This window comes from Gymnogyps californianus, chromosome 27, assembly GCF_018139145.2.
Source record: "Gymnogyps californianus isolate 813 chromosome 27, ASM1813914v2, whole genome shotgun sequence".
NCBI lineage: Eukaryota > Metazoa > Chordata > Aves > Accipitriformes > Cathartidae > Gymnogyps > Gymnogyps californianus.
In genome coordinates, this window is record NC_059497.1 from 4,307,897 (window position 1) to 4,333,625 (window position 25,729).

The 25,729-nt window shown below is 58.7% G+C and overlaps 1 protein-coding gene across 1 annotated transcript in view; it reads left to right on the plus strand.

The window, feature by feature from the left end:
* The first annotated feature begins 8,452 nt into the window (after nt 1-8,452).
* Nucleotides 8,453-25,729, plus strand: part of ITPR3 (inositol 1,4,5-trisphosphate receptor type 3) — a 43,056-nt gene continuing 25,779 nt past the window's right edge. Inside the window, 7 exon segments of the mRNA XM_050911249.1 lie at nt 8,453-8,590; nt 16,653-16,723; nt 20,718-20,839; nt 24,063-24,149; nt 24,338-24,496; nt 24,618-24,716; nt 24,849-24,932. Of these exon segments, the coding sequence (XP_050767206.1) occupies nt 8,499-8,590; nt 16,653-16,723; nt 20,718-20,839; nt 24,063-24,149; nt 24,338-24,496; nt 24,618-24,716; nt 24,849-24,932 (714 nt within the window). The 5' untranslated portion in view covers nt 8,453-8,498.

The following is a 25,729-nucleotide window of genomic DNA, read 5'->3' on the forward strand; positions in this document are numbered from 1 at the left end:
TGGAAGCTGCCGAACGAACCGCCCTGGCACAGCAGTGTGACTCATCCCAAGGAGGTGCGTGCTGGTCTCCGGGATGCGAGGATGTCCGGGTCCTCCAGCACCGCTTCTGCACGTATCCTCCTGCGGGAGCTCGGGCTGGACCGATGCACGCGGCCGTGCTGGGCTAGAAGCAGGCAGAGCAGCCAGCTTTCTCCTGCCCTCGCCGAGCCCGGTGTTCCCTTGATCACACCCAGCAAGTGTTATTCTCAGAACTGGATGTGGCCGGTCGCTTGAAATCAGATCTCAGGCTGGTTATTATCAGTCCTCCTGGTGCTGTTTGGGCTGTTTCCATCCCAGCAGCTTTTGGACCCGCTGCGGAGGTTTGTCCACCGCAAAGCTGATTGCTGCTGGGGTTTGCATCCAGCCTCTCTTCACCCTCCAGCACGATGAGATGGGCTTGGGAGCGAGGATGCCCCTCACCTGGGACATCCGTCACCATGAGGGTGGAAACGTGTCCAATGAGGCACCGTTACCGCACACCCCATCTTTGCTTTCTCTCTTTGCTGAGCAAATTTTAAGTGGGAAGAAGCCGAGAGCCCAATTCTTTGGTCCAGCAGCACCCAGGTGTGTAGGGGGAGGTGAGCCCACCCGGCCCTTTAATTGCAGCAGTGGGTGGGAGCCTTTAAAGGGGAGGGAGCTGGGGGGGGCACATTTCCCATGGGGCTGGGGGGGATTATCCTTCTGGCAGCATGGGCTGATGCAGCTCTGGGGCCGATGGGGTCTGTGGTGCCAGATCACGGCGGGTCCTGCACTGTGAGTACTCACACTGGGGGGGTTCTTTGCTAGGCAGCTGGTGCATTTGGGATTTGCTGTATTGGGGCACATGCAAGAGGGATGTGAGCCTGGAAAGCTGCTCCCCCGGCGCTGGGCTTGCTCCTGCACCCTGTGCGGGGCTTGTCTGAGAGCAGAGGGTGAGAGGGAGCACAGAGCTCCCCTGGGATGAAAGCAAAAAGGTGTTTTGCAGCCTAGGCTGATAATTTGTGTGCTGGCTGCCTCTGGGGGTGTCCCTGTATGCCCAGCCCTGGCAGCCGGTCCTGTCCTGTGCTCCTGCTGTGGGTTTTCTGCTGCCCTGGGCTGGGTTTAGCTCTGGCCGTATGCAGCCCCCCTGGGCAGGCATGGGCAGAGCCCCACTCCCAATGCTCACCTCCCCGCACGGTGCCCATGGCTGGGATCCCCATGCTGAAGGGTACTGAGCCCTGCATGGGACCTCGCTGTATCGAGCACCTGTGTCCCCATGTCCCCCCTGTGATGGGGTGCTCTGACCCCAAGCGGGGAGACGCCGCTTGCAGATCCAGCCCTTGCCGTGCTGCACGCACAGAAACTCTCCCAGCGTCCTGCGCTGCAGCCGGTCCCCAATTTGAGGTGACAGCAGGCTGTGCTGGGTGCCTGGGGCACTCCTCACTTGTAGTGCTGGGATGGGGGTACAGCACGGCGTGGGGTCCCCCTCCCGCAGGGCTCACAGCTGCCTGTGCTGCAGCATTGCCCAGCTCACCCCGAGCATCTCCTTTGATCTTGGAGCTGTAACACCCGTGCAGCAGCCCGGCCGCGCTCGCAGCGTGTTTCCTTTCATTGTCACATTAAGGGAGCCCATAAAACTGACTGCAAGTGCGGGCTGCGGCGGCCAGGCTCCTGCAGGCAGGGCTGCCTGCACGCTCCCGTTCTCAGCACGCCCTTGCCGGAGGGGAGCAGCGTCTGCTTGTCCCCCCCATCCCTCGGGGACGTGACCGGTGTGACGGAGGCGGTGGCCTGGCCCAGACAGGGAGGCAGCTGGTCCTGGCCCTGAGCCACATGGTAACCCAGCCTGTCATTCAGCAGGAAAGCATGTGGTTATCTCAGCGAAGACTGTAATTAGGCTGATTGGCACTAACTTGTCTCAAAAAGCTGGGGAGGAGGGAAGAACCTCAGATCAGCCATTTTATATGAAACTTTACAGGGAGAAATGGAGGCCAGGGCAGGACGGGTCTGCAGTGGGAAGCCAGCTCCTCTGCGCTCTGTCCCTTCTCCTCTCCGTGACATTCCCACGCGTCCCTGGGCCCTTCAGACCGGACCCACCCCAGGAGGAGCTGGAGTGGGTGCAGTAGTGTACCCTGATTAAAACCAGCCCGGTGGAGCATCCCCGTCCCCAGCTCGGAGGCGGCGGGATGGAGCTGGAGCCCGTCCTGCGTCCCGGCTGCGCGTGGAGGTGGGCACCGTGCCCGTCCCGGGCTGTAGCTGGAGAGCATTTTCCGTCCGCTCTCCGATAAGATGTGTTGTTCATTCATCGCTGCATGTTGACCGCAAGCCAGGCAAGAGGGCCTGCGTGGTCCACTTGGAGGCAGAGGAAATGCTGCTTGGCGTGGTAATCCATCTCCAAAAGAGCTATTGAAAGAAGAGGCTGTGCTGCTGGCTCCTCCGTGCTGGAGCGTGGTTTGCAGCGGATCCCTCTGGATTTCTTCAGGGGCTGAGACACACTGGTGTGATCCAATTCCAGCAGTGCTCGAGGTCGCTCTGGAGCTGCTGGCTGCTCTTGAAAACCTGCCCATCGATGGGGACCGTGCGAGGCAGTCTAGTCTGGGTCCCTGCCCTGATGTGCAGGAGCGAGGAGGGCTTGGGGAAATAACAGGAGGCTTTGCCCGGGATGTAAATTAGCGTGTGCCCTTGGAGATGAGCCAGCAAAGCCGTTAGTGATGCTCTCACATGAGCATGACTGTAGTGGGCAACAAATCAGCTGATTTGGAGCAAAACGGTTGTGCAACTGTGGAAGAGTTTGCATGGTAGCTGCACGCAGGCGATGAGCAAGGTGCGGGGCAGCGGATGGCCAGCCAAGCCAGGGAGAGTTGTGCAATGCAAAAATCTCTTGGGCAATGCACCAGAAGGGATGGGAAATGGGTAATGGGGCTCTTCCCTCACCCGTTCTGTCCCTGCCGCTGGCTGCCAGCCTGGGGCTGGCAGCCCCATCCCCGGCTCCACCCCACAATTAACCTGTGTTTGCTTATTAGGGAAGCTACAAGCCTGTGCAAACACTTCCATTTGCTTTTCATAAAGTGAAGGTAGAAAAAAAAATCATGCCCATGAGGTGTGGCCAGTCCTGGCAGGCTGGTCGCGTGGGTCTGGGTCGTGCTGGGTCCAGGCTCCCGAAGGCCATCTGCCAAGGACCGAGAGTCCCTCCCTGCCCTGAGCACCCGGCCGATTCCCGTGTCACCCAGCCGTGCTGGTGGCTGTCCCCAGCCCTGCTGTTCTCCAGACAACCACGGCATTTGTCCCAAACTTGGCCCGGTGTTGCTAACAGCAACTGTTAATTGTTCTCTCGTTCTGTACTATATTTAATTCCCCACTATTATTTTTTCCCCTTTTAATCATAAAAAGCCTAAATTTCCCTTGGGGAAGGTTATTGGCTCAAGTGTGGAAATATACCTGCAACTTGCACGGAGCTGAGCCACCGGGGCATTGGCTGTATTTTTAAATCCAAGTACAAAGTGTCTTCGATGCGAGTGTCGCTTAACCCTTCTCGGGGAGGGAGGGTGGGTGGGAGCGGGGGGGTCCTTCCCCTCTTCTCGGCTCCCGCTGCTCACCCTGCCCATCCTCAGGGTGGGATGCACCCACCCGTGGGCTTGGACTTGTGGACAGGATGGTGGGCAAGGAGCAAGTGTGGGAGTGGGGGGAATTGCTCTATTTTGCCCTATTTTCCTATGGCATCCTCCTCTCTGTCTTGCGGGGGTGAGACCAGCGTGTGGGCATCCTCCCGTGCACAGCGAGGGTCAGTCTGAGCAGGACCACGTATGCACCAGCATCTTCTCCTTCCCAGGCCATCTCTTGCCACCCCTGCGGGGACGGAGGTTCAGGTTCTCCGAGGTAACCCGGAGCCTCAATACCTTTGAGGATGTGGGCCAAAGTCATCCAGTCTGAGAGCTATTTTGGGGGAGCGTGGCTGCTCCCGTGAGAACGTTCGCACAGCCACAGTCGGAGACGGCCAGGCGCGAGCAGAGGCACAGATGGGACAGTCAGGAGGGAACCGGCCTTCGTCTCCGCAGGTTAATGAAGTTGCCCGAGGGGGTTTCAGCCCTGCCCCGGCAGACCTTGGGTCACCTTTCAAACGGCTGCTGGGGGGGAGGTTTGGGGTTTGGGTTTGCAGCTCAAGCAAAGCAGATTTGGGGTCTAACCCTCATCACTGCAGATGCACGTAGGATCTTCTGCACCAAAGGAGCAATTTTTGTCAGTGGTAGTTACTCTGGGCTCTGAAATCCTCACACAGAAGGAGAAACAAGGTTGAAACAACCCCCTTTTTTTTTTTTTGATAGCTGTAGCCTGGAGTCAGTCCTGGCCCAACTCTGCTGCTCTCTGTGGGGTGGCTGGCGTGGGAGGGTGGTGCAGCAGCGTGAAAGGCACCATACAGAGCCCGGACAGCCTTTGTGTTGCATCCGTAGGCAGCAGCGGGGTCAGGGTGCACCCAGAGCCAGCAAGACAAGGGGGCAAACTTGCCTCCTGGCCTAAGAATCCCCCTCTTATGCGCATCTGTCAGCAGAGCCTTCCTGCTCCCCGCTCTGCTTGCACACAAGGGACCGAGTGTCTCCCTTCCTCCTCCTTGAACAAAGGAGGCTACAGTTATTTTTTGCTTTCTTCTTCCAAGTGGCTTCACCCTTGAGTTCCCGGCTTGGATTTGGGATGCCCGAGGAGACCTCTGGAAAAGCCAGATGGGGACCTGGCAGGGCACTGGGATGCTGCTTGGGTACCACTAACCCATCTGCCTCCCCAGCCAGCATCCCTGCTCACCATCCTCTCCATCAGCGATACATTTGCTCCCGAAGCATCTGGACAAAGTTAAGCTCCAGTTGGGCTCCTGTCCAGCCCTGAGGGGCTACAATCCTGGCTGACCTGTCAGAGGGTTGTGGCATGGCTGGGAAGCCAACATCATCCTACGTTGGGGAGTGCTGACTGCCAAGGGCCATTGTGGGAAGGGCATGCAGGTAGAGGGGAGCTTTTGCCAAAGCAGCATCCTGTGGATGGGGCTGGGGGGCCTGGGGGAGGGAGGTGGCCCCGCAGTTTGAGCAGTTGCCTGCAAAGGAGCAGTTTCAGCATGTGAAAGGAATGTGGCTCCAACCTTGCCAGAGATGGAGGCTGTGACTTAGGGATGGGGATGACTGCTGCTGGACTGACTCACCGGCTGCCTCTCCACAGCCGCTTCCTCTCTGGGAGGCAGAAACTCCCAGTTTTTATTTATCACATAGCATAAAGTAGGGGGTAAGGAAGGAAATGCTCCTATTTTTAACTCCTCTATCTCCCCGGGGCCTGGGGGAGCGAGCGCTGGCACAGCGAGGTGGCCGCCCTGCTGCATGTGCCCATGAGCATTCCCATGGCCAGGGTTGCTCACTCACCTGAGGGCTGCACGCTGTTTGCAGCTCCCCACCGTATTTTGGGGTCTGAGCCCATGCACAAAATGTCCTTGCAGGTTGGGAGCAGCCCAGAGACCCTGCGCAGAGTGGGGACATGCAGGGTGGGCAGCGTGATAGCTCAGCGTGGTCATAGCTGAGGGCAGCTGAGAGTGACTGAGTGACTGAGCCACAGGAGAAATGCTTTTTTTTTTTTTTTTTTTTTTTTGTCCTCCTGGAAGCTACCTGTCTGTGCTGCTGCCTGTGTGTTGGCAAACTTGGGTGGCAGATGCTGGGGGTCACTATTTGTGCCCACCACAGGGACAGAGCTGTCGTGTCCCAGCTGCTTGGCCAGGGAGCTGGAGCTGCACGTTGCCCTCCCAGGGCTGGAGGATGGGGAGGGTTTCATCCATCCCAGCTCCATCCAGGGAGGGTTTGGAGACGTCGTATCACCATCCCCAGGGTGCAGGGCAGGTAGGGGTGCACCTCTGAAATGTTTTGGGTTCCCCATCCTCAGCTGAGCTGAGCTGGGATGTTCAGCCCCGAGGATGGGCTGGATGCGGTGTCCACCACCCTGGCGTGGGGAGGGGGCCGCCTCCTGCCATGGGATGGGAAGGAGACTTCAAGAGGCTTCATCTTGCTGCTCCCCATTCTCCTGGGTGGGAGAAACCAGGCCAGACGCCTGTTTGCTTACTGCAATGGGTTTTTTTGTGCTTCCAGATGATTTTTATTGCTTGGTGCTCTGCAAACATAAGCCATCCATGGCGCTGAGGGAGGATGGGTACATGAGGAGCCCGGTTTGGGCCAGGCTGGGAGAGGTGGTGTCCGGCCCGGTGAGACTGGTGGGACTGGTGTGAGCACCGGCATGGGCATGCTGTGGTGCCCCTCAGCTGAGATGCCGCTTGTGCCTTTGATCAAAGCGGCTGATCTGTGCATAAAGTTTTGGTCTTTGATTCCTTGGGGGCTTTCTTTGAGCTCCTGTTGTGAAACCTTCATTTGCTTTTAACAGCAGCAAGTTTTTTTTTCTCATGATCTTCTCTTTTCCCCCTCTGTTGCCCTGAGATAAAGGCTTCTAAATTTGTCCTGTGCTGAAAACGCAGCTAATCCTGATGGACCTGAATTCGCATCTCCCCCGGAGGAATTGCACTAATTTTTTTCCTTTTGTTCTGCCAGGGGACCTGTCCGTTTCCTAGTGGAAAAAAAAAAATCACTATTTAGGGCAAGGTTTATATTCCTGAAACCTGTGTGTTTGTTTGTGAGAAAAGAGGACAGGAGGGAAATAAATGAGAAAAGCATCATGCCTTTTTTTTTTTCCCCTTCCGATATTGTTTTTACAGCAGGCAAGTTTTAATTAAAGTGAGGAACTAGGACACTTGTGCTGTCCAGAAGATGCTCTGAGGATGTGGTCCTTTTCCACCGGTGTTATATCGGGAGCCCGGAGCTGCTTGCCCAGCCCTGCGGTGTTGGGTTGACTGCGGAAAGGCTCCCTATGGGCTGCAGGGAGCGGGGGGGCTTTGGAGGGGTGGGGGGACTCTTTTGTGCTCACAGCTCCTGGTGGTGATGGGTGGGTTGGGTGCAGCAGAGCTGGGTGAACCCTGCAGCACCGTCAGGTTGGTCAGGCTTGGGGACAGCGGCTGGAGTGTCACCCTGGCTTACGGGTGCAGGGGGAAAGCGTGTGCTTTGAACAGGGGGAGGGTTTGGGCAATGGTGTGAGGACAGGAGGGGGACAGAGGTGGCGAGAGGTGAAGCAGATATGAACTGGACCAGCTTGGGAGCGGCAGGCTGGCAGGAGGCACCTAGGCTTCAGGAAGCCACAAGTGCTTGCCTGGGGCAGAAAAATCCAGTGAGAGCTGCCTTGTCCTCACCCCGGGGCTTTCCCTGCTCCGGGCGGTGCAGGATCCCTGTGCCTGGGCTGGGGGAAGCGCTGGACGAAGGGCAGCTCTTGGGGTGTAGGAGTGGGGGACAGGGATGGAGAGCTGCGGCTCCTGGCGTCTGGTCCTGCTGCAAAGTGAGGAGGAGGACGAAGCAAACGGTGAGAGCAGGACCTGGGGAGGCAGGAGAGGGGCTGTGTGGGCCAGGGGCTGGTTGCAGGAGCCGGGGGCCTCAGTTTCCCTCTGCCACGTGCGGGAGGGTGCAGGGGCGAGCAGGTACATCCCAACTGCACCGATTGCTCGCTTTTGCTGGTGGATACCGAGTGTGGCTGTGCTCGCTGTGCCCACCGTTCTGCCTGGGTGCAGAGAGAACACCCCGCGACCCCCCATCGCTCCCAAGAAAGCGCCCGGTGCCATTCCAAGTGGTGGAGCTCCGGCCGAGGAGAGCAAGTGGCAGAGACCCCGACGGGGCCGGCTGGGGGGGGGGGCTCTGTCCTGGGGCGCAGGGGCCGAGCACCCGGAGTGGAGGCCGGCTGGCCGTGGGGAGGTGACACGAGGAGAGCCCGCGTGGACGGGAGCGGTGGCAGCGCTCCCCTCCGCCGGCTGCGGGCGAGCCCGGCGTCCCCACCCGCGGGGCCCGGGGGCTGCTCCAGGGCAGTGGGGCGGGCGGTCCCGTGTCCCCCCCCCCACCCTCCCCACGCTCCCCCAAGGCGGGAGGCAGGGAGAGGAGGGTGGGGCTTCTTTTGGGGCACCCCCCCCCCCCCCCCCCCCGGGAGGCTCCGGTTCTCCTCCCAGGCCAGAAATATTTGCATGCTTTTTCGAGCAGGACTTCCTGATCGCTCTCCATTGGCTGCAGGTAGAAAGCTGTGCAGAGACGGAGACACGGACAGCCGGACAGATCTCATGCAAACCTCTAATTGAGCTTCATATATCCCCCCCCCCTCGCTTTCTCCTTCTCCTCCTCCTCCTCTTCCTCCTCCTCCTCCTCCTTGCTGCACGCCCACGGCTGCCCGGCTCCCCTGGCTCCCTTCCTGCACAGCACATGTAAAAGTTGTGCGTGGGGCTCTCGCTGCCGTCCCGCTCCCCTTTTTGCTGCTCGCAGGGAGCCAGGGAGAGCCGGGCTGGGATAAGCCCCCCCCCACCGGAGCAGGGTTTCCCCCAAGCTCCACTCGCCCCATGGTGGATTTCAGCACGGGAAGGTGACTTCGGGAAGAAGCGGCGCTGAGCCGGGTCGAGGGCAACCATGAATGAGATGTCAAGTTTCCTGCACATCGGGGACATCGTCTCCCTGTACGCCGAGGGCTCCGTCAATGGCTTCATCAGCACTTGGGGTGAGTGAGACGCTCCCGTGTCTGCCCGTCAGTGAGCCCGGTCCCAGGGACAGCCGGCCACCACGACGGGACGGGACAGGAAGGGAAGGGAAGGTGGTGCTGAGCCTGAGCCCCGTGGGAAAAGGGGCCAGAAAGCTCTGGGTGCTGCAGCAAGGATGGGCATAGGTGCTGGGGAGGCGAGGCTGCGTGCCTCCGGGCTCTCCTCCGGCTCCGGTCGCTGCCAGGGGCAGGATGGGGCCCTGGAGGGACCCTGCAGGCCACCCTCTCCGGCAGCCGTGGCCACAAAGTGTTTCCCCCCGTTAGGGGCTGCGGGAGATGAATGGGCTTAAGCAGCGTGAGGGGTTGGTGGGGTTAGGAAGGGGTTTGTGTGTGTGGCTGAGCGGGATGGCTCGGGCAGCAGGGATCCCTCCTGGGGCACGGGGTGATTAAGTGCTTCCAGCTCTGTTCAGTGTTGCTGGAGGCTGCCATCCCCTGGGACAGGCAGCGATGGCTCTCGCTGTCCCCCTTCGGGGTCCCACATATCTGGTGGTCAGCGGGAATCACTGCAGGGTCAGCAACATGTGACTGCCGATGGCCACCAAGCGCTACTTAGGGCTGGGGGGAGCAGAGCGCTGCCAGGTCCAGGCTGGGCCAGCTCCTTGCAGCCTCTTGGACATGTCAGGATGGGCGAGGGGATCTCGCAGCCTGACCTGGGGAGACGAGCGGAGAGCTCGGGGACCCGTCCCTTGTCCCTCCTGTTTCCCTGCAAGCCAGCAGTGCTGCTAAAGCAGCACCTGGGCAAAGCCAGACCAAGACGTTCAGCGATGCCCTTCTCCATCCACTGGCTGCTTGCTCCTGCCGGGAGTGTTTGCCCTGCGGCGTGGGGAGAGGCTGCGTCCCTGCAGTGGTGAGGGCTCTGGCAGGGCTGCTGGATGCCCTGGAGCATGGGTGGGTTTTTTCCTTACCCCAAAGCAGGGACCTAAACCTTGCCTGCAGCCCCAAGCGGGTGGACGTGGGTCTGTGCCAGCGTGCCTGCCCCATGCTGCGTGTAGGAGAGGCTGAGCTCAGCCAGGAATGCTGACTTGGATGGGATTCCTGGGGCAGGAGCTGCCCGGCTCTATAATCTGCGATGAATGCACTTGCTCCCACATGCCTATGTATAACCGGAGACATACATACCTTCGCCTACACACGTTCGTGCACCCACCGCTGGGCAGACGCAGCCTCTGGGTTAATGCCCACCGAAGCCTTCCTCCAACTGGCTGTGGGATGCTGCCCAGAAATGGGCTGCTGGGTGCAACTGGGTGCAGACTCGGGCACAAAATCCCTGTGCATGAAACTACGGTGTTGGGCAGAAGGTCCTGCACGTGCAGGATGCAGCCTGTCTGTGCCCAACCCTCCGTGGATGGGTGGGAGGACATCCCCACGGTCCTTTTTGGAGAGGTGTCCTTGTAGCTGGCCCGCTCTCCCGCTGTCCCAAGGCAGGGGCTGCAGCCTCAGCAGCTCAGCGCTGAGCACCGCTCCAGCCCGTCTGTGAAATCGGGTCTGGAGGAGGCTCCGCTGGGACCCAACACTGGTTATTAGCCCACGCAACAGGTCCCAGTGACTCACTGGGAGCTGAATTAAGAGATGTTTAGACTCTTTGGGGCTCTGATCCCTTTGCAGCTCTGGCCCCCAGGTCCCCCTTTTTGCTGGGGGCCAAAGACTTACTTAGAAGCATCTGAAAAGCAGGGCTTGCCTGGAGAGCCTCTTCTCCCAGGCCCCAGCACGGCTTTTGCTGGGCAGCCCCACTTTCCCGGGGTTCTGCTTTCTCCGGGTTGTTTCCCGCCCTCTGAAATTGTGCCCTGAGACCTGGGAGACCCAACCACACCTTAAATCATTCCTGTGATACGGGACTGGGTGACTCACTGAGAGTGCTTTTCCCTAGCCCTCCTGCCACAGCTTGGGACCTTGTTTAGCTCATTTGCAAGGCAAATGGCTCTGCCAGCCCCATGCTGGGTGCTGGGTGCCTGGCTGAGCACCATGCCAGAAGTGCTCCCTCCATCCTTCCTCGCAGAGGAACTGGTTTTGGCTGTGGGATCACTGGGGTCTGCAGTGGGATCCTCTGTTTCTATGGGATGAGATGGAGTGTCTCCAGGTGCTGGTCACAAGTGTCACGTTAAGGGATGTACCCCAATGTGCTGGTGATGTGACATCCCTGTGTCAGCATCCCAGCAGGGCAGTGAGCTCCTCCTGAGAGTGCTGCTGTGGTCTCTGGTGTGTCCTGGCTGATGCGGGTGTGAATGTCCACGAAATCCCAACCCGGTGGTGCTTACAGGCGGTGCTGTGGGGAACACAGGGCTCTATCTGTCTGTGCTCAGGATGCGGAGCTGGTGGGAGGCGCAGCGGAGTTTGGAGCCACTTGCACCAAGCTCCTCCGCAGTCATGTTTGCGAAATGCCCAGAGAGGCTGAGGAAGGGCGAAGGGGTCTGACGAGAGCACGAGGAAGGAGGTGGGGTGCGTGCTGGGGATGCTTCCTCCTGCCTGGCTCTGCTGCAGCTCATGCTTCGCCTTAAATGCATTAACCCCAGTGCTTTGTCACTGGGGGTCACCACTTGGTGGTGTCTGGCTCAGAAGCAGCGGGTCTGCGAGCCCTGCTGCTCCGGTGACAGCGTGAAGCCCTGCCCTGGTCTGTGGGGAAATGGGCCGGGAAGCATCTCGTCCGGGACTGAGCCAGCACACGGGGCAGTGGCTGCTCTCACCGCCCTCGCCTTCAGAGGGACTGGGTGCCATCGTTTGCAGGAGCTTGCCAGGCTCTTGGCAGCTCCGCCAGGAAAGCAGCAGCTTTCCCTTGAGCCCCGGGTGCATGGGGGTACCTGGGGGCCGGACTGGTCGCTCGCACAGCACCGGACTTCCCCCATCAGACAGTTGTCCCTTGAAAAACAGCAAGGAAGCAGAATCAGGCCCCTTATTAACACTAGGTCTCAATTTATTTTATTTTATATTTTAATTTTTGAAGTGCTTTCCTCCTTTTGTACAAGCAACTTACTGAGGATGATGGAGGGGGTTGGTGGTGGAGGTGGGGGGAGCCCTGCAGCCCCCAGCTGAGCCTCCTCTGCTCCCAGTCCCCCGAATTGCACTGTCGAAGGTCCCCAGGCACAAACCCTTCCTCCCGCACACCCTCTCTGCAGTGGGCATTTGCTCGTAAGGAGGAAAAACATCCCGCCGAAGGGTGGGGAGTACTCCTGTGCACTCAGGTGCTGGGCTAGGTGGGGGAACACTGAGCCAAAATACCCAAATTAGCTAAAATGCTAAAGACAGCCCAAAAGGAGGAGGTTACTTAAGAAGTCCCATGGGAAGGCAGGGCGATTGCAGGCCGCTGCAAAGCAGCAGCGCCGCGAGGTGTCGGGGGAACCAGGCTGAGGGCAGCCACGCTGCTGGTCGCATCCCTCGGCTGTGCTGCTCAGCGCCCTGGGAACGACACGGTCTCTTGGGGGAGATGGGGGGACGGGATGGGTGTATCGGAGATGCCAGAAGTGGTTTTGGGGACACGGAAAGGTGCCCAGGAGGAGTTTGTCAGATTCAGGGACCTGAGGGTGGTTTGGTCTTCCCTCTTGGCTCAATTCAAGGCTACTCACGACTGGGAGGTGGGGAAGGTCTCTGCGGGGCTGCCCAACTTCGCTGCCGTGGCTTCACTGCTGCAAATTAAAGGTGTCTGAGGAAATGGCAGCTTGAAACAGTTTGGGACAGAAGCAGCCGTGTGGGTCAGGGATGTGGGGTTGGTGCTGAGCAGCAGCTTCGCCAGGGCATGGCACCCCACCGCGAGGAGCTTGTATGTGCAGGTGCTTTGCTGCTTAGGGACTGTCGCTGGTAACTCCTGGGAGATCTGTGCTTGGGGAGAGGGAACTTTTGGGACTGGGTCTGGGATGGGGGGAACAGCCGCTGATGTGGGGTGCTCTGTGGGGATCATCCAGGCAAAGCAAACCAATGGCCAAGCAAGGAAAGGAGCTCGGAGACCTTCATTTGGTTCCTGCTCTAGCATGATGGATGGGGTGATGCTGTGAGCCCTGGGAGACACCGCTGTCATGAGCATCCCCATCTTATCTTGTGTCCCTGATAAGGCAGCACCAAATGGCCAGAGCCAGAGAGGAGGAGAAATGCAGTGCAGGTGCCTGTGCTTGGATGGGGATGTGCTGCCCCGTCCCTGCCATCCCTGGGGGGCTCCCAGGACCCACCGGGGGCTCGGGGACTGGCACTGTGGGCTTGCAGAGGAGAAGGGCCGGTGGCAAACGTGCCTGAATGGCAGTTGGCTGTTTAAGGTGAAATAACGCCTTTGATAGCTGTAATTGTGATTGCAGGTGAATTTGCAGGGTGGAGCAGTTCAGGGAAACACAGCTGGTTAAAGGGTAACTCCAGCTCTGCTGGGTCAGGACGAACTCGTCTCTGTGGGGAGGAGAAGCACGCGAGGCCGAGAGCGGCTTCCTCCTCCCAGCACTGGGACAGCGGGGGAAAAGCTGCATTTTTGTGGCTGCCCTGCATTCACTCACTATTTTTATTCCTCCCCATGGGGTCAGTGCCCATCCTGCACCCCGAGCCAGAGGGGCTGACCTGGCCCCATGCCCAACAGCGAGCTCTCTTCCTCCTCCTCCTCTTCCTCACCTCCAGGGGTTGGTGAGCTTTGTAGTGGGGTGCTCCTTCCTGGGTTGGGGCTCCCCTTCTCCCAGAACACTCCTTCCCCGTGCACCCCTGGACCATGGTGTGCCGGAGCTCCCCTCAGCATCGGGTGTACCGCAGCCAGGGAAGACTCTCTCCCTTTCCCCAGCCCAGGTTAGCGGTGCAGGAGTGATGCCTCCACGTCAGCCCCGGCTGGCCGCCGTCCCCGGGGAGGCTCGGGGTGTCCGACCGCGGCAGATTGCAGCACTGGACGAGCTGCTTTTCCCCTGACCTCCGGCAAAGGCTCTGCCTCGCACGAGGCCAAGCGCGCTGGCCCCGAGCCAGGGAATCACTTTGTGCTCGAGATTTTTAAAGCAAGCAGAAAGCCCCACTGGAACCACGGCGATGACTTGCATGGCTTAAAGCTAACCAGATGCTCGCCTGCGCTTTGCTGGGCTGCGGGCAGCAGGCTCATCGATGCACAGGATCTGGCCCCTTGTGCTCCCTGGGGGTAATTTGAGAAGGCAAAGCGTGAAGTTTTCATCGATGCATCCAGCCTGCTGCTTTGTTCAGGATCTTCCTCCAGGTGCTCAGACACCAACAGCCTGTTTTCTCATTAACACCTGAGAAATGAAAGCCGCCCTCCGCGTGCCCGGTGTCCTCCCTGCAGCTCGGGGCGGCAGTGAGCACCCGCGCGTCCCTGCTGCTCTAATAGCAGAGGGAGCTTCGATTTGCCCCGGCCCGCTGCGGTAATGCCAGTTATTAGTGGAAGTGTGTCCTGGCCCCAGCAGTCATCCAGGTGACTCATGTCCACCCTGTCAGAATCCTTTTATTTTCTGCAATTTTTAACTGAAGAATGTGAGTCCAGAGTATCAGTTTAATAAAAATAACACTTTGCATTCCTGCAGAGCGTGTAATCCTAGGATTAAAGATGCTGAAACTGCCTTGAGATCATTAACTAATTAAGACTTCCAGCCTGGCAGGTCACTATCTCTAATCCTGCCTGGTGGAGCGGTAATGCCGGGCCTGGGGAAGTGGCAGGCGAATGCTGCAGGCAGAGCTGGTGTGGGTGGGAGGCTCCCGTGCTGTTTACTTCAGCACTGAAAATGGGCCACGCAGGTCAGGCGCTTCCTCAGAGACCCCTAGCCATGACAATGGAGGATTTTTATTTTTTAAAAGCGCGCAGATTAATTTGGCCCTCTGCTTTTGTAGGCACTGGTGGGAGCTGGGCATGTGCCGAGGGTCAGTGTTTCACTCCATGAGCCTGACCCGTGGGTTGGTCGGGGCTCAGCCCTTGGTGGTCTTCGGTCCCAGGCGCATCAAAAGTGTTTGTTCCTCCCTGTCCCCATCAAAATAATAGTAATAGAATCCAAAACCACCTACAAGCGGCACCGGGGCTGGGCTGAGGCTTGGCTTATCTCCTGCGGGGTGAGACGTGTGGTACAGCCCCTGTCCGCAGCTGCCTCTGCTCCGCTCTGGTTTTTCCCCTTTACCTCTTTCCCTGCCCTCCTAAGGCTCCGTGCCCTGCAGGACTTTGGGAACGTGCCTGAGTACTTCCCTGCTGTCATGGCCTGTGGAAAAGGCATTGTGTTTGGGCAGCCCCTGGCTGGGAGCCCAAAACCCCCTGTGCTGCCAACCACGAGTGTTTGCAAAGCCAAGGCAACCTTGTCCGGCGAACAGCTCACCGTGAGTTTACTGGAACCTTGTGGGTTTTGATTTTATTTTACAATCATTTAGGTCTTTGCTGATTGTTTTTAAGCTTCTGCTGCCACCAAAAGTGTTAGAGAAATTGCTTTTCTCTCTTTATTTGAAATCGAAGGTTAATCTCCCCCAACCCCGGGGAACTTTAAAGAGAGCAGGGAGCTGGTGGCAGGGGCAGTAGCAGCGCTGGGTGTTCAGAGCACCCTGCCAGCCCATGCCTCCGCTGCCAAGGACACAGCAGCGCTGGGGTCCCCGGGGTCCCAATCCATCAGCGTGGAGGCCAAATTCCTCTCTGCCGAGCTATTGAAAGGAATTTTCCCCTCCTCCGGAGAGCGGCTGGGCTGAGGGAAGGAGGCTGGATCTGTGAACGGGATATCTGTCTCTTTTGCCAACCCTTTGCGGCGCAGCATGTTCATCTCCAGCATTGTTTTGGCTGTTTGGTTTGTTGGGGGAGTTGAGAGTCCCTTGGGGAGCGGAGCGGGCAGCACGGGCTCCGCTGTGCCCTTTGCTGCTGTGCCATGTGCATGCACCTCATTTCTCCAGGCTGCGTCTTCCCTCCTGTCCCAGGGACAGAGCTGCCCCCGCGATGGATGCTCCCTCCCGGGATGGGGATGGCGTCGTGGGTGCACTCCTGCATCCATTCGCAGGCTCCCCAGCTGCCTGAATGCAGCCTCCGCAGGTGGGGACACGCTTCTCACATCCTCGCCTGGGGCAGGAGCATAGTTTCTCTCGCTGCATTGCTTCCCAGGGGCTGGGAGAAAGTGGGCGAGCGGGTACAGCCTGTGTTGCTGGAGCACCGGGTTCCCTTGAAAGCCTTGCGGGCTGCGCAGATAAGCTCCGGGTGGCCCCGGCGCCGTGAGCCCCTTGGGCGATGCTCGTCCCTCTGCGCTTTGGGCGCCGAGTAGAACCTCGTGCCGGGTTACGGTTTGCTGTTCTTGGTAACTTTGAAAAGCAACATCCCATCCGTCGCGAAATCGGTCCTCGGCACCCAAGGCCAAGCCTGCCGGATTTTGCTCAACGCTGGGAAAACAAAGAGGTGGGCAGGGAGGAGACACACAGCCCTTCGCATCTGATGGGCAGAGCCAGCACCTCTGATCAGATAATAATTAATAACTGGTTTTGGGGGGCCCCTGCCACCTCCATCTGCAGCAGCTACACCCTCCGTGTCCCGGTGGGGTGAGCTCCCAGCCGGAGAAGGAGAACCATTGAATGAAAGTTGAACTCATCACATTTTTGCCAGATTAACAGTCAAATAACGCCGCAGCCAGGGCACTGTGCCGGGGGGTGGATCCGGCTCAGCCGGGAGCTGGGCAAGGCAGGATTTGCTCCGGCAGGACGCAGGCGTCAGAGCCTCCTGCATGGGTCACTGAGCAAAGGCGCCGGCAGCGTGGCTGACACGAAGAATTTCTTCGTGTTTCTTCGCTGCTGATTTGTATCTGTCGCTGTTTGCCCCAAGGGAGTGGGATGAAAAACACACGGGAAAGAAATGGCGGGTGGTGGCGAACAAGGGGCGACGTGTTTGGAGCAAGCACCCAAGAGCGGCTGCTTGCTCCAGGAGCTGAGCGTTGTTGTGCTAAATATTTATAGAGTGCAAATGGCTGGGAAACAGGAGACACAGCTTTTGATGTTGTTGCTTTGGGCCAGGTGACGGTGGCACAGTGCTGTGGTTTGTGGCGAAGCCGCTCCGCTCGCTTGGGCCCCGCTGTCATCTCATTGTTGCTGACCCCCTGCTCCTGCTTTTTCTCCCCACGCAGGCTGGTGGATGATCGGTGCGTGGTGGAGCCGGCCGCTGGCGACCTGGACAACCCACCCAAGAAGTTTCGAGGTGAGGCTGGGGCTGGGCTGAGGCGGCTCCATCGCTGCCGTGAGCAGCCTCGGGGATGATGCTGGCCCCGAGCATCCATGCTAGGCATGGGGACGGGGGGCCCAGCTATCCCAGCTTGCCGGGGGCTCAGAGGTGCTTCTTGTCCTTTGCAGAAGAGCCCGGAGGGTTCTTGGACAGCCTCTATAGCCTTGTTTCTGTGGCTTGGCCAAACCACCTACCCTCCTCTGTTTGCCTCTTGGGGGCATTTATTGGAACCACCTCCCTGGTGCGATGGTCCTTGGGACCCCTTAGCCCAGCCCTAAGGAGCAGGGGTGGCTGGGAACCATCCTCTGCAAAGGTGGGTCCAACCATCCCAAAATGCATCCCTAGGGATGCTGGCAGCTGAGTGCCTACCCACCAGGAGCCGGGGACAGACAGAGGGGCAGTTGCAACAGGCAAACTATTTCAAGGCGAGCCTGTTAGCACTCAGAACTAATTACATCTGCTGTGCTTGGCTGCACCTCAGAGAGAGCCGGGGGATTAAGCCGCCCATTTACGAGGCAGGCAGGGCTGAGGGAGAGACAGTAAATCCCGATCTGTCCTCGGCCGTCACGTTTTGGGCCGCGTTGTCTCCTCCGGCGCTCGGGGCTGCGCTCGTTATTTCCCATTTGGGCGAGGGGCAGCCCCGGGCAGGAGCGGGCAGCCGCGGCCAGGTCCAGGTGGAAAAGGGGATGAGGCAGTGGAAGCTGGGGTGGCTCCTGGCTTGTGGAAACGGTCTGGAGAAACCAGGACAGGCTGCTGGGAAAAGCAGATCGTGCCTCTCGCTTCCCCGATTTGCAAGCCCTGGGGCCAGCCGGCGAGGCGGCCTCGACCTTCCGGCTCTCCAGGGAGCAAACGGCCGCGCTGAGCCCGGGGGATCACATCTCTGCCCTACGCTGCTCCTACCTGGGAACTAGACTACCAGCTAGTTTTGTGCCTGCCTGCCCCATGTGCTCGACATGCTGCCAAATGCCGGGGAAGGGCTGTGTCCCAAAGAGCATCCCGGTTGGATTTGAGTGCCCGGTGCACGGAGCATATAGCTGGGGAGTGTACACAGAGCTGTGCTGTACACTGAGAAATTTCCCCAAACCAGCGATTACATTGTTGGATTTGGGGATTGGCTTAGGGCAGCCGTTCCCTTCATCCCAGCCACTGTAATTTCAGGCCTCCTTTTAAAAAAATCTTTTAAAATATTGGTTCCCCGCTCTGCTTTGTGCCTCCACCTTTTTCTCAGGGTGGCTTTAACATCCCACAGCAGGGTACCCTGCAGGCACCCTTCCCCTCTGGGCACCCTTCCCCACGAAGCTCCCACCCAAGCAGCGACCTGCCTCTCCGTGGGAGCTGTTGCCACTAATTTGTACATAAGGCTGATTAACGAGCCATCCGACAGCTCCCCAGAGTCCCGCAGCCCTGCGCAGCCTGGGGAGCCGTCCCATTCCCGGACATCTGTGGACTTTCACCTGGGGCTGGATGGGAAGAGCTGGAAGCAGCCGCAGGGCAGCTGGTGCAAGCCTCGTCCCAGCAGCCACACCGTCTCCCTGCCTGACCATGGGCGGGTGTTGAATCTCTTTTCCAGGCGAAGGTCTGGTCTAGACTCAGCCCTGCTCCATGCAAACCCTATCAGGGTATCCAGCCACTTGTTTTAATGGCCGGAAAAGTAGCGGTCTGCCTTCTTGATAGCTATCACCGCGAGGGAGGTAAAAACAACGGGCTGCTGCTGTTTCCCTGCAGCAGCAGCAAGAGGCTTAAGAGGATTTTCATGTGCTGTTGCCGTCCCCATATCCTGTGGCCGGACCCTGCCCTATCCTGCGCTGCGGTGAGGCGCACGTGGGTCGCGCCAGGGTCCGGCTCAGCTTCCCGGTGGGGAAACAGGACCCTTCTCCCGGAGTCAGGTCCAAATGGTTTTTTGGAAATCCCAAAACCCACCCAGGAGCCTGTCCCTGCGACGAGGGACGCCCGGCTCGGCCGCCTGCGTCGCACCGGGGCTCGGCCCTCCGAGAGACGCCTGGCACCTCTCGGTTATTTGCTTTCTTTTTGCGGTTTCTTTCCCCCTGCAAGGCTTTTCCCAGCCCTGCGCTCAGGCACGTCAGGAAAAAAGCAAATAAAGCGCTTCAATCCTGCGCTGCGCAGGCGCTGCGATGGCTGCAAGGCGAGCGGGCAGCGAGAGCCCTGGCTGTGCTGCTGCCCGAAATGCCCCGCTCCCCCCGCTGCGGGTTTGCAGGAGGTTTTGCCTCCGTGGCCATGCTGGGTCGCGGCAGGTCGGCCGAGCATCGCTCTGCTGGGTTGCTTTCGCCGGGCAGTGCTGACGTGGGAGCTTTCCTCAGCTTGCCTCTTTTCCGCCCACCATCCGTCTTGCAAAAAATTGTCCGTGCTTAGGCCTGGGCGCCAAAACCTCCGGCTTCCAACGCAAGCTTTGCTGGAGACTTCCTGTGTGCAAGTGACTCCGTGCCTCAGTTTCCCTCCTTACAAAACAGGGCTTAGTACTGAGATGGGGATGTCAGGCAGCCCCTCCGGGCAGGGCGTGCTTGGAGCCAGGGGTTTGATTTGCACCTATCTCTTAATAGCTATGTTGGTTTTTTTTTTTTAACCCCCCCCCCAGTTTCTACTTTCTACCAGGTCCTTTTGCAGCCTAATTAGCAATTTAATGAAAACGATTTAAGATGCTGCAGGTGGCCCAAGTGTTTCTATAGCCCTGCTCGGAGGCAGTGGGAGAAGGCAGCCAGGCATTGCAGCAGCTACGCTCAGTCCCCGATTAAAAGCCCGGCGTCACGGCCTCCTTGGCACGGGATATGCCATTAGCAAATAGACCTGTAAAATGAAATGTGAAACTTGGCCTCTTCCCAGCAGCCTGAGCCGGTGAGAACTGTGCTCTGCGCTTGTTTGTTCGTCACTCCCAGGTAAATAAATACGTGCTTGCCAGCGACTCGGGACCGGGGCCAGAGATGGAAGTGATTTTTTTCTTTTTGTGTCTGAAGTTTCTGGGCTGCTATTTCAGGCGTAATTAGGGCGATCCAGGCTGCAGAGCCCTTCCTGCCCTCGCCCCATACAGCTTCCAGCCCTGAGCGAGGGGCTGGGAAGTGTAAGTGCCTCCTTGTCTCCCGACATCTGCTCTTGTGCTTCAATTCCCAAAGCCTGGACCTGGGTGTCCGCACTTTCCGCCCCCCATCCCGGCCACAGCAGCCTGGGGAAAAACAGGCAAATCGGGGCAATCCGCAGAGCACGGATACACTGCAAGTGTTTGGAGGAGCTGGGATGTAAAACCTGTGCCCTTCAGGTCCCCAAAGCGTTTCTTTTAGGACTGTTGACGTACAGATTTTAGGAGCGATTGCTCGTCGCTTCCAGCACTGGTAATTGAGGCTCCCTGTGAGCAGTCACAGGAGGACAGCAGCGTGTTTGCAAAACCGGCGTATCCCGATGGCACGGGACCGCAGGGCAGCAACCTGCGGTCCTGCTGGCTCCGGGTGTCTGATGGGTAGGGTAACAAGGGAGATGTGTAGACATCTTCTCATGTCCTGGTCTCACGGTGCCTGTACCTGCCGGCTTCCCTCCCTCCCTCCCTCCCGGCGGGATCCTCTCCTCCTTTGGTACAGCTGGGTTTCATCAGTACTTTTTCTCCCCCTGAAGTTTTCCTTCCCAAATTGCATGGCTGTTTCCAATGGGAACACTTCTAATCGTGAGTCCAAGAAGTGGAGTCACTCCTGGACTCATTATTTACCCTGATTTGAAACTAATCCACCAGCTAATACAAGGTGACTCCACCAGTCCCGGCCATGTCTCCCTTGGACCCCCAGCAGCGGACGGGGCTGTTGTGGGTTAGGAGGGCCATCTCCCAGCGATGCTGCTGGGACAGGAGCAGTGTCCCAGAAGAGCACTCGTTCCTGCCCCTCGGTGACGTTGGCCCCACTGGGGACACACTGATGATGGCTGGTGACCATGTGGCTGCTGCAGCGTCCTGCTTGCCTTCCTCTCCTTCCAGATTGCCTCTTCAAAGTATGTCCCATGAACCGCTACTCTGCCCAGAAGCAGTACTGGAAGGCCAAGCAAACCAAGCAGGACAAGGAGAAGATCGCAGATGTGGTGCTGCTGCAGAAACTCCAGGTGAGCAGGCCTGAGGGACCGTCCTCCTCAGAGTGGACAGTCCCCGAGGGCTGGTTGAGTGATGACATCCAAACCTCTCGCCGTGCAAATCCTGGTATGTTTTGCTTCCCAGAAAACAGCCTTCATGGAGGCCAGGACCTGCCCTGGGTTTTGCTGTCCTCAGGGTGTCCCTCTGCTCAGCTCTGTTGTCTCCTGTCCCACCACCCTCCCCTCCTCATGGACCATTAGCCACAGCCACCTTTTCTAGAGGAACGGCTCCTGTAGCCGTCGGCTCTTAATTAACCATGGCATACGGTGTCTAATAAGGAGGTTGAGATCGGAGCTCTGTAAGGTGCTTTGTGCTGGCATCTGCAAGACTGAGGGTTGTGGTCCCCAGATGGACTGGCCCCCAGGGATGCATGCTGCACCCTGGGTTACCCTTCTCATGCGATGCTCTTATCCGGCCTCGGATGTGAGAGGCAACTGAACCTTGGATCATGCCGCAGGCTCCCGACGGCTCCTTCGCTTTCGTGCCGTGCCTGCACGTGTGCCCTTGGCGCAGGGGGGAGCCCTGGGCAGCATGGCATGGCCACGCTCGGTCCACGCTGTGACAGCATGGGGTGAATACAGCAGCGACCAAGGAGCCCCACGTGATTTTGTTGCTCCCAGTGCAAGGGAGATGTCCCAGGGAAGACTTGCAGAGAAGGATCCAGGGGACCGAGCAGTCGGGGAGAGGAAGGGAGGGCAGCAATGCTGCTTTGGGGATGAGAGGCGATGTCCACCTGCCTTTCCACCCTTGCCGCTGTGCCCAGCCTTTGCTGTCTCAGCCCTTCTAATGCTCCTTGTGCAGAGAAGCCCACGGCAGAGCGGGCAGAGGTGCTCTGTGAGCACAGCCCTGCACCCCCCGCAGCACCCAGGGGTGCCTGGTGTGGAGGAGGGAGCCGCTGCGGCCAGGACTTGCTCCAAAGGGCTGTGGAAGAGAAAGGCTCCTGTTTACTTCCACGAGGTTTGGAAAAGGCCCATGCTAAACATTGCATAATCGCCTCAGACAGCTGGCGAGGCCCCGAGGATGATTCAGAAAACTGAAGCTCAGGAGAGATTCATTAAATCATCTCGTCAGGCTTCAAGCCCAGACCCACTGGTCCCATAGTTTTGCCTTTGGGGAGCGAGGTCTGATGCTGTGTCCGGACAGGGCGTCCCGGCTTGGTTCGGTGATGCTGGGACAGGGTCGGTGCCTCCTGCCATGTCCAGCTGTACATCATCGCTGTTGTATGGAAACACTATTTTCCTGCTCCAGTTAGACTGTAACTTGTAATGTCAACAGCTGTACTGGCCATGACTGGACAGAGAGGCTCATTTCTGAGCCTGATTGATTGCACCTTGGTTAAGTTTTGTCTTAAAAGAGATTCTGTCATTTCCTTGCTCCTTTCCGCTGCTCCCAGTGTTGCCCTTTTGGCAAATGCTCCTTTGCGTCCGGAGCCGAGCGCTGGGGGAGCCCAGGCAGGGAGGGAGCCCTCTGCAAAGCGCTGCCCGTGCTGCCACAAAGCCCCTGGGCATCCTGGCGGGGTGCTGGACTCCAGGCTGTGATTTATCAGCATCTCCCGCAGGCTGAAAACATCTTCCAGCCCATGGAGATAATTTCCTGAAGCAGAAGGAGCCCGGGTCTCAAGCGGAGAAACCCTGCCCAGCCGTCCATGATGCCCATGGTTGCCTTTCCGAGCTTGTGCTCTTGTGCCGTTGTTTTTAAGTGGGTTTAAGGCTTAGTGTTTTCTCGGCTGACTAATTGTAGGTGCAGCCAGATGCAGTACAGAGATGCCGTGGAGGCTTTCCTCCCGCTTTGCTGATGTCTCCCCATCCTCCCTGCACCCTCCCGGGCTGCCCACCCCCGTGTGCGTCCCTGACACCCCATCCCGCCATGGCTTGGGGACAGACCCTGTCCCATCCAAGGGACAAGCTGGGAACATCAGCCCCCGTGGACTTGCGTGCTCGGGGCAGCCAGTTCCCACTCCTGGCCCCACTTGCAAGGGAGGAGCTCAGATCTGGACGCAGATTTAATGCATCCGCGCGGTGCCAGATCTCTCACCGGAGCCACGTTGCTCCATAGGGTTGTTGTTAAACTCGCAGCTCTGCATCAGTGCAGGATTTCTTGGCAGCAGGTTTGTTTTCCCAATGGCAGGAGCCACCAGCACGGGCCTCACATCCCCGGGTGGTACCCAGAGCTGTGTGGGGATGGAGGGTTAACTAAAGCGGTGGCAACATTCAAAAGAGCAAAGGGTTTGTACTGCCACAATGAGTGCCAGACATGTTCAAAGCCCCAGCATCGCCTGCTCGGGCACTCACGGGCCGGCTGCCCCATCCTCCCAGTGCAGAGCCGCAATTCCAGCTGTGTTTCCCAATTCCTCTGCACTCAAGTGAAAGGGGGTGAAAGCAGGATGGTAGATGCTCTCCAAGCTCCATCTCTCGCTGCCGTTTCCCATCGCAGCTGTGGGGGAACACCGGGCTGGCGCTGCCTGGGCTGTGCCCGAGCTGGCGCTGGGGCCATCAGCGCACCCTCGCCATTCCCAGACAGATCTGCTGTGGGAGCACGTTCCTGCCTTGCTCTGCATGCGTCGACATCACTCCTCCAACTGCCAGAGCCACCGCACGGAAAATGTCTGTGGTTTTGGAGAGAGGGGCTGCAAGCGGTGCTGAGCAATCCACTCTTGGGGCATCTTGGCCGGCGGGGACCCATCCTGCCGCATCCGCTGCAGCAGGTCTGGACCTGCAGCCGTCTCTGGGCACGGCACCGCCGGCACGGCGCCTTTTACTCTTCAGTCTCGGTGCTGCCGGGAGTCCCTGGTCCCCACGGCCCTGCTGCAGCGGGGCTGAGATGGGTGCATTGTCCCAGTCCCTGGCCTGTACACAGAGTCCCTTTTGGTGCTGCCCTGTAAGACCTGCTGGGGTTTGGGGGGAATTTCGGTGCCATTTTGTCCCTGTCCTAATTTTTAAGTCCTCAGTTTAAAGCTCGCATGGACTTCATACGGCTGCTCAGGGCCACGCTGTGGTCCTGGGCTGAGCTCTCGGATGCAGAGGACCATATTGTAGCTCTGGCCCATGTTGTCTGGGGGACAGAGGGATGCTGATGTTGCATCCCAGCCTGTCTTATCCTCCCCATAGCTGAGGGTGCGGGTGGCCCCTCTGGGGCTTGCTCCTGGGGAGTGAGGAGGGTGCTACTACACTCAGCTCTTCTCCTTTCGGCATTCAGCATGCAGCCCAGATGGAGCAGAAGCAGAACGAGACGGAGAACAAGAAAGTGCATGGCGACGTGGTGAAATACGGCAGCGTCATACAGGTACGGGTGCTCGCTCTCCCCTCCTCTGCGCTTGCCCGATGGGTTTGGGAGGGAGATGCACAGATCCAGCACATGCGAGTCAGGCAGCTGCTGGGAAGGGGCTCGTGGGATCACTCCTGGGTATGACCAGCCCTGGGAACCTTGGGGGGCTGTACCACCACCGCTCACCCCGGCCTTCACCTTTCCAGCTCCTCCACATGAAGAGCAACAAATACCTGACAGTGAACAAGCGGCTGCCGGCTCTGCTTGAGAAAAACGCCATGCGGGTGACGCTGGATGCCACCGGCAACGAGGGATCCTGGCTCTTCATCCAGCCCTTCTGGAAGCTGAGGAGCAACGGAGATAACGTGAGCGTGGGGCTGAAAAGTCCCTAAATGAAGATGTGCAGAAAGCGTTGTGCCAGGGCTCGCCTCCCTGCTGGGCACCCGGTCTCATCCTCGCTCCCCCCTTTCTCATTTTGCTCCTCAGGTAGTCGTGGGAGACAAAGTCATCCTGAACCCCGTCAATGCCGGGCAGCCGCTGCACGCCAGCAACTACGAGCTTGCTGACAACGCCGGCTGCAAGGAGGTACGGGGAGGCTGGGCTGGGGCTGGGCTGCCTGTACGGGGTCTGGCTTTTGGGGCTTGCCTGTTTTTCTTCCTTTTTTCTTCCTTTTTTTCCTTGTACCAGGGATCACGACCTCGCTCTCTTGCTCCTTAGGTGAACTCGGTCAATTGTAACACCAGCTGGAAAATCAACCTTTTCATGCAGTTCCGCGATCACATGGAGGAAGTGCTGAAAGGGGTAAGGAAGGAGGTTCGGCCGCTGCCGGCTGCCCGGGACACGGTGGGCTCCGGGGACCTGGCCCTGGTCCCCTGCAGGGGCAGGACGTGTGAACAGCTGTTTGGCTGTGTGACAAGGGCAGAGGAAAGAGATCCTGCCTTGAGGACCTTAATTTCTAGAGAATTCATCACTTGGAGAACTTAACAGCAAGCTAGAGTTGGATATTTTAGTATCTCCTGGCAGCAGGTACCCAGGGGGGCATGAAATTACCCTCTGCCTTATTGTATTAAAGTGGCTCTTGAGGACAATATGAGGCACACGTAGTGCCCGCAGTGGCTTCTAGCTGCGAGGACAATTTTCAGCTGTTTAGCAGTGCAGCAGGGCTGGCTGTTGCCTGGGAAAGGAACTTTCCCTACAGAGCTATTGTTTGGGGCTGAGGTCCTCCAGGAAGCAGCTGGATGGATATTGATTGTTATGGTCTTACAGACCCTCGTCCCCAGGCGCCGCACTTATCCCGGCTTCCCGCATCCACTGCATCCTCCTTCCTGGGGCTTTAATGCCTTAAACACATTGGTGAGCGGAGCCTCTGCCCTCTCCAGGGGTGTAAAATGGTGGGTTTGCACCCTTTTTATAGCCTGGGGCGGGGAAGCAGAGAGAAGTGACTTGCATGAGTAAATGGAGTGATGGCATTGCGGAGTGCAGGGTGCCCCGTGCCCAAGCAACGTGCCCTTCCCTGGGTTTAGAGGAGCATTTGTGCTGCTAGAGGCAGGTTTTAGCACAGCTCAGGTAGGTAGGACTGGAAAAGCTGATGGTGCCCG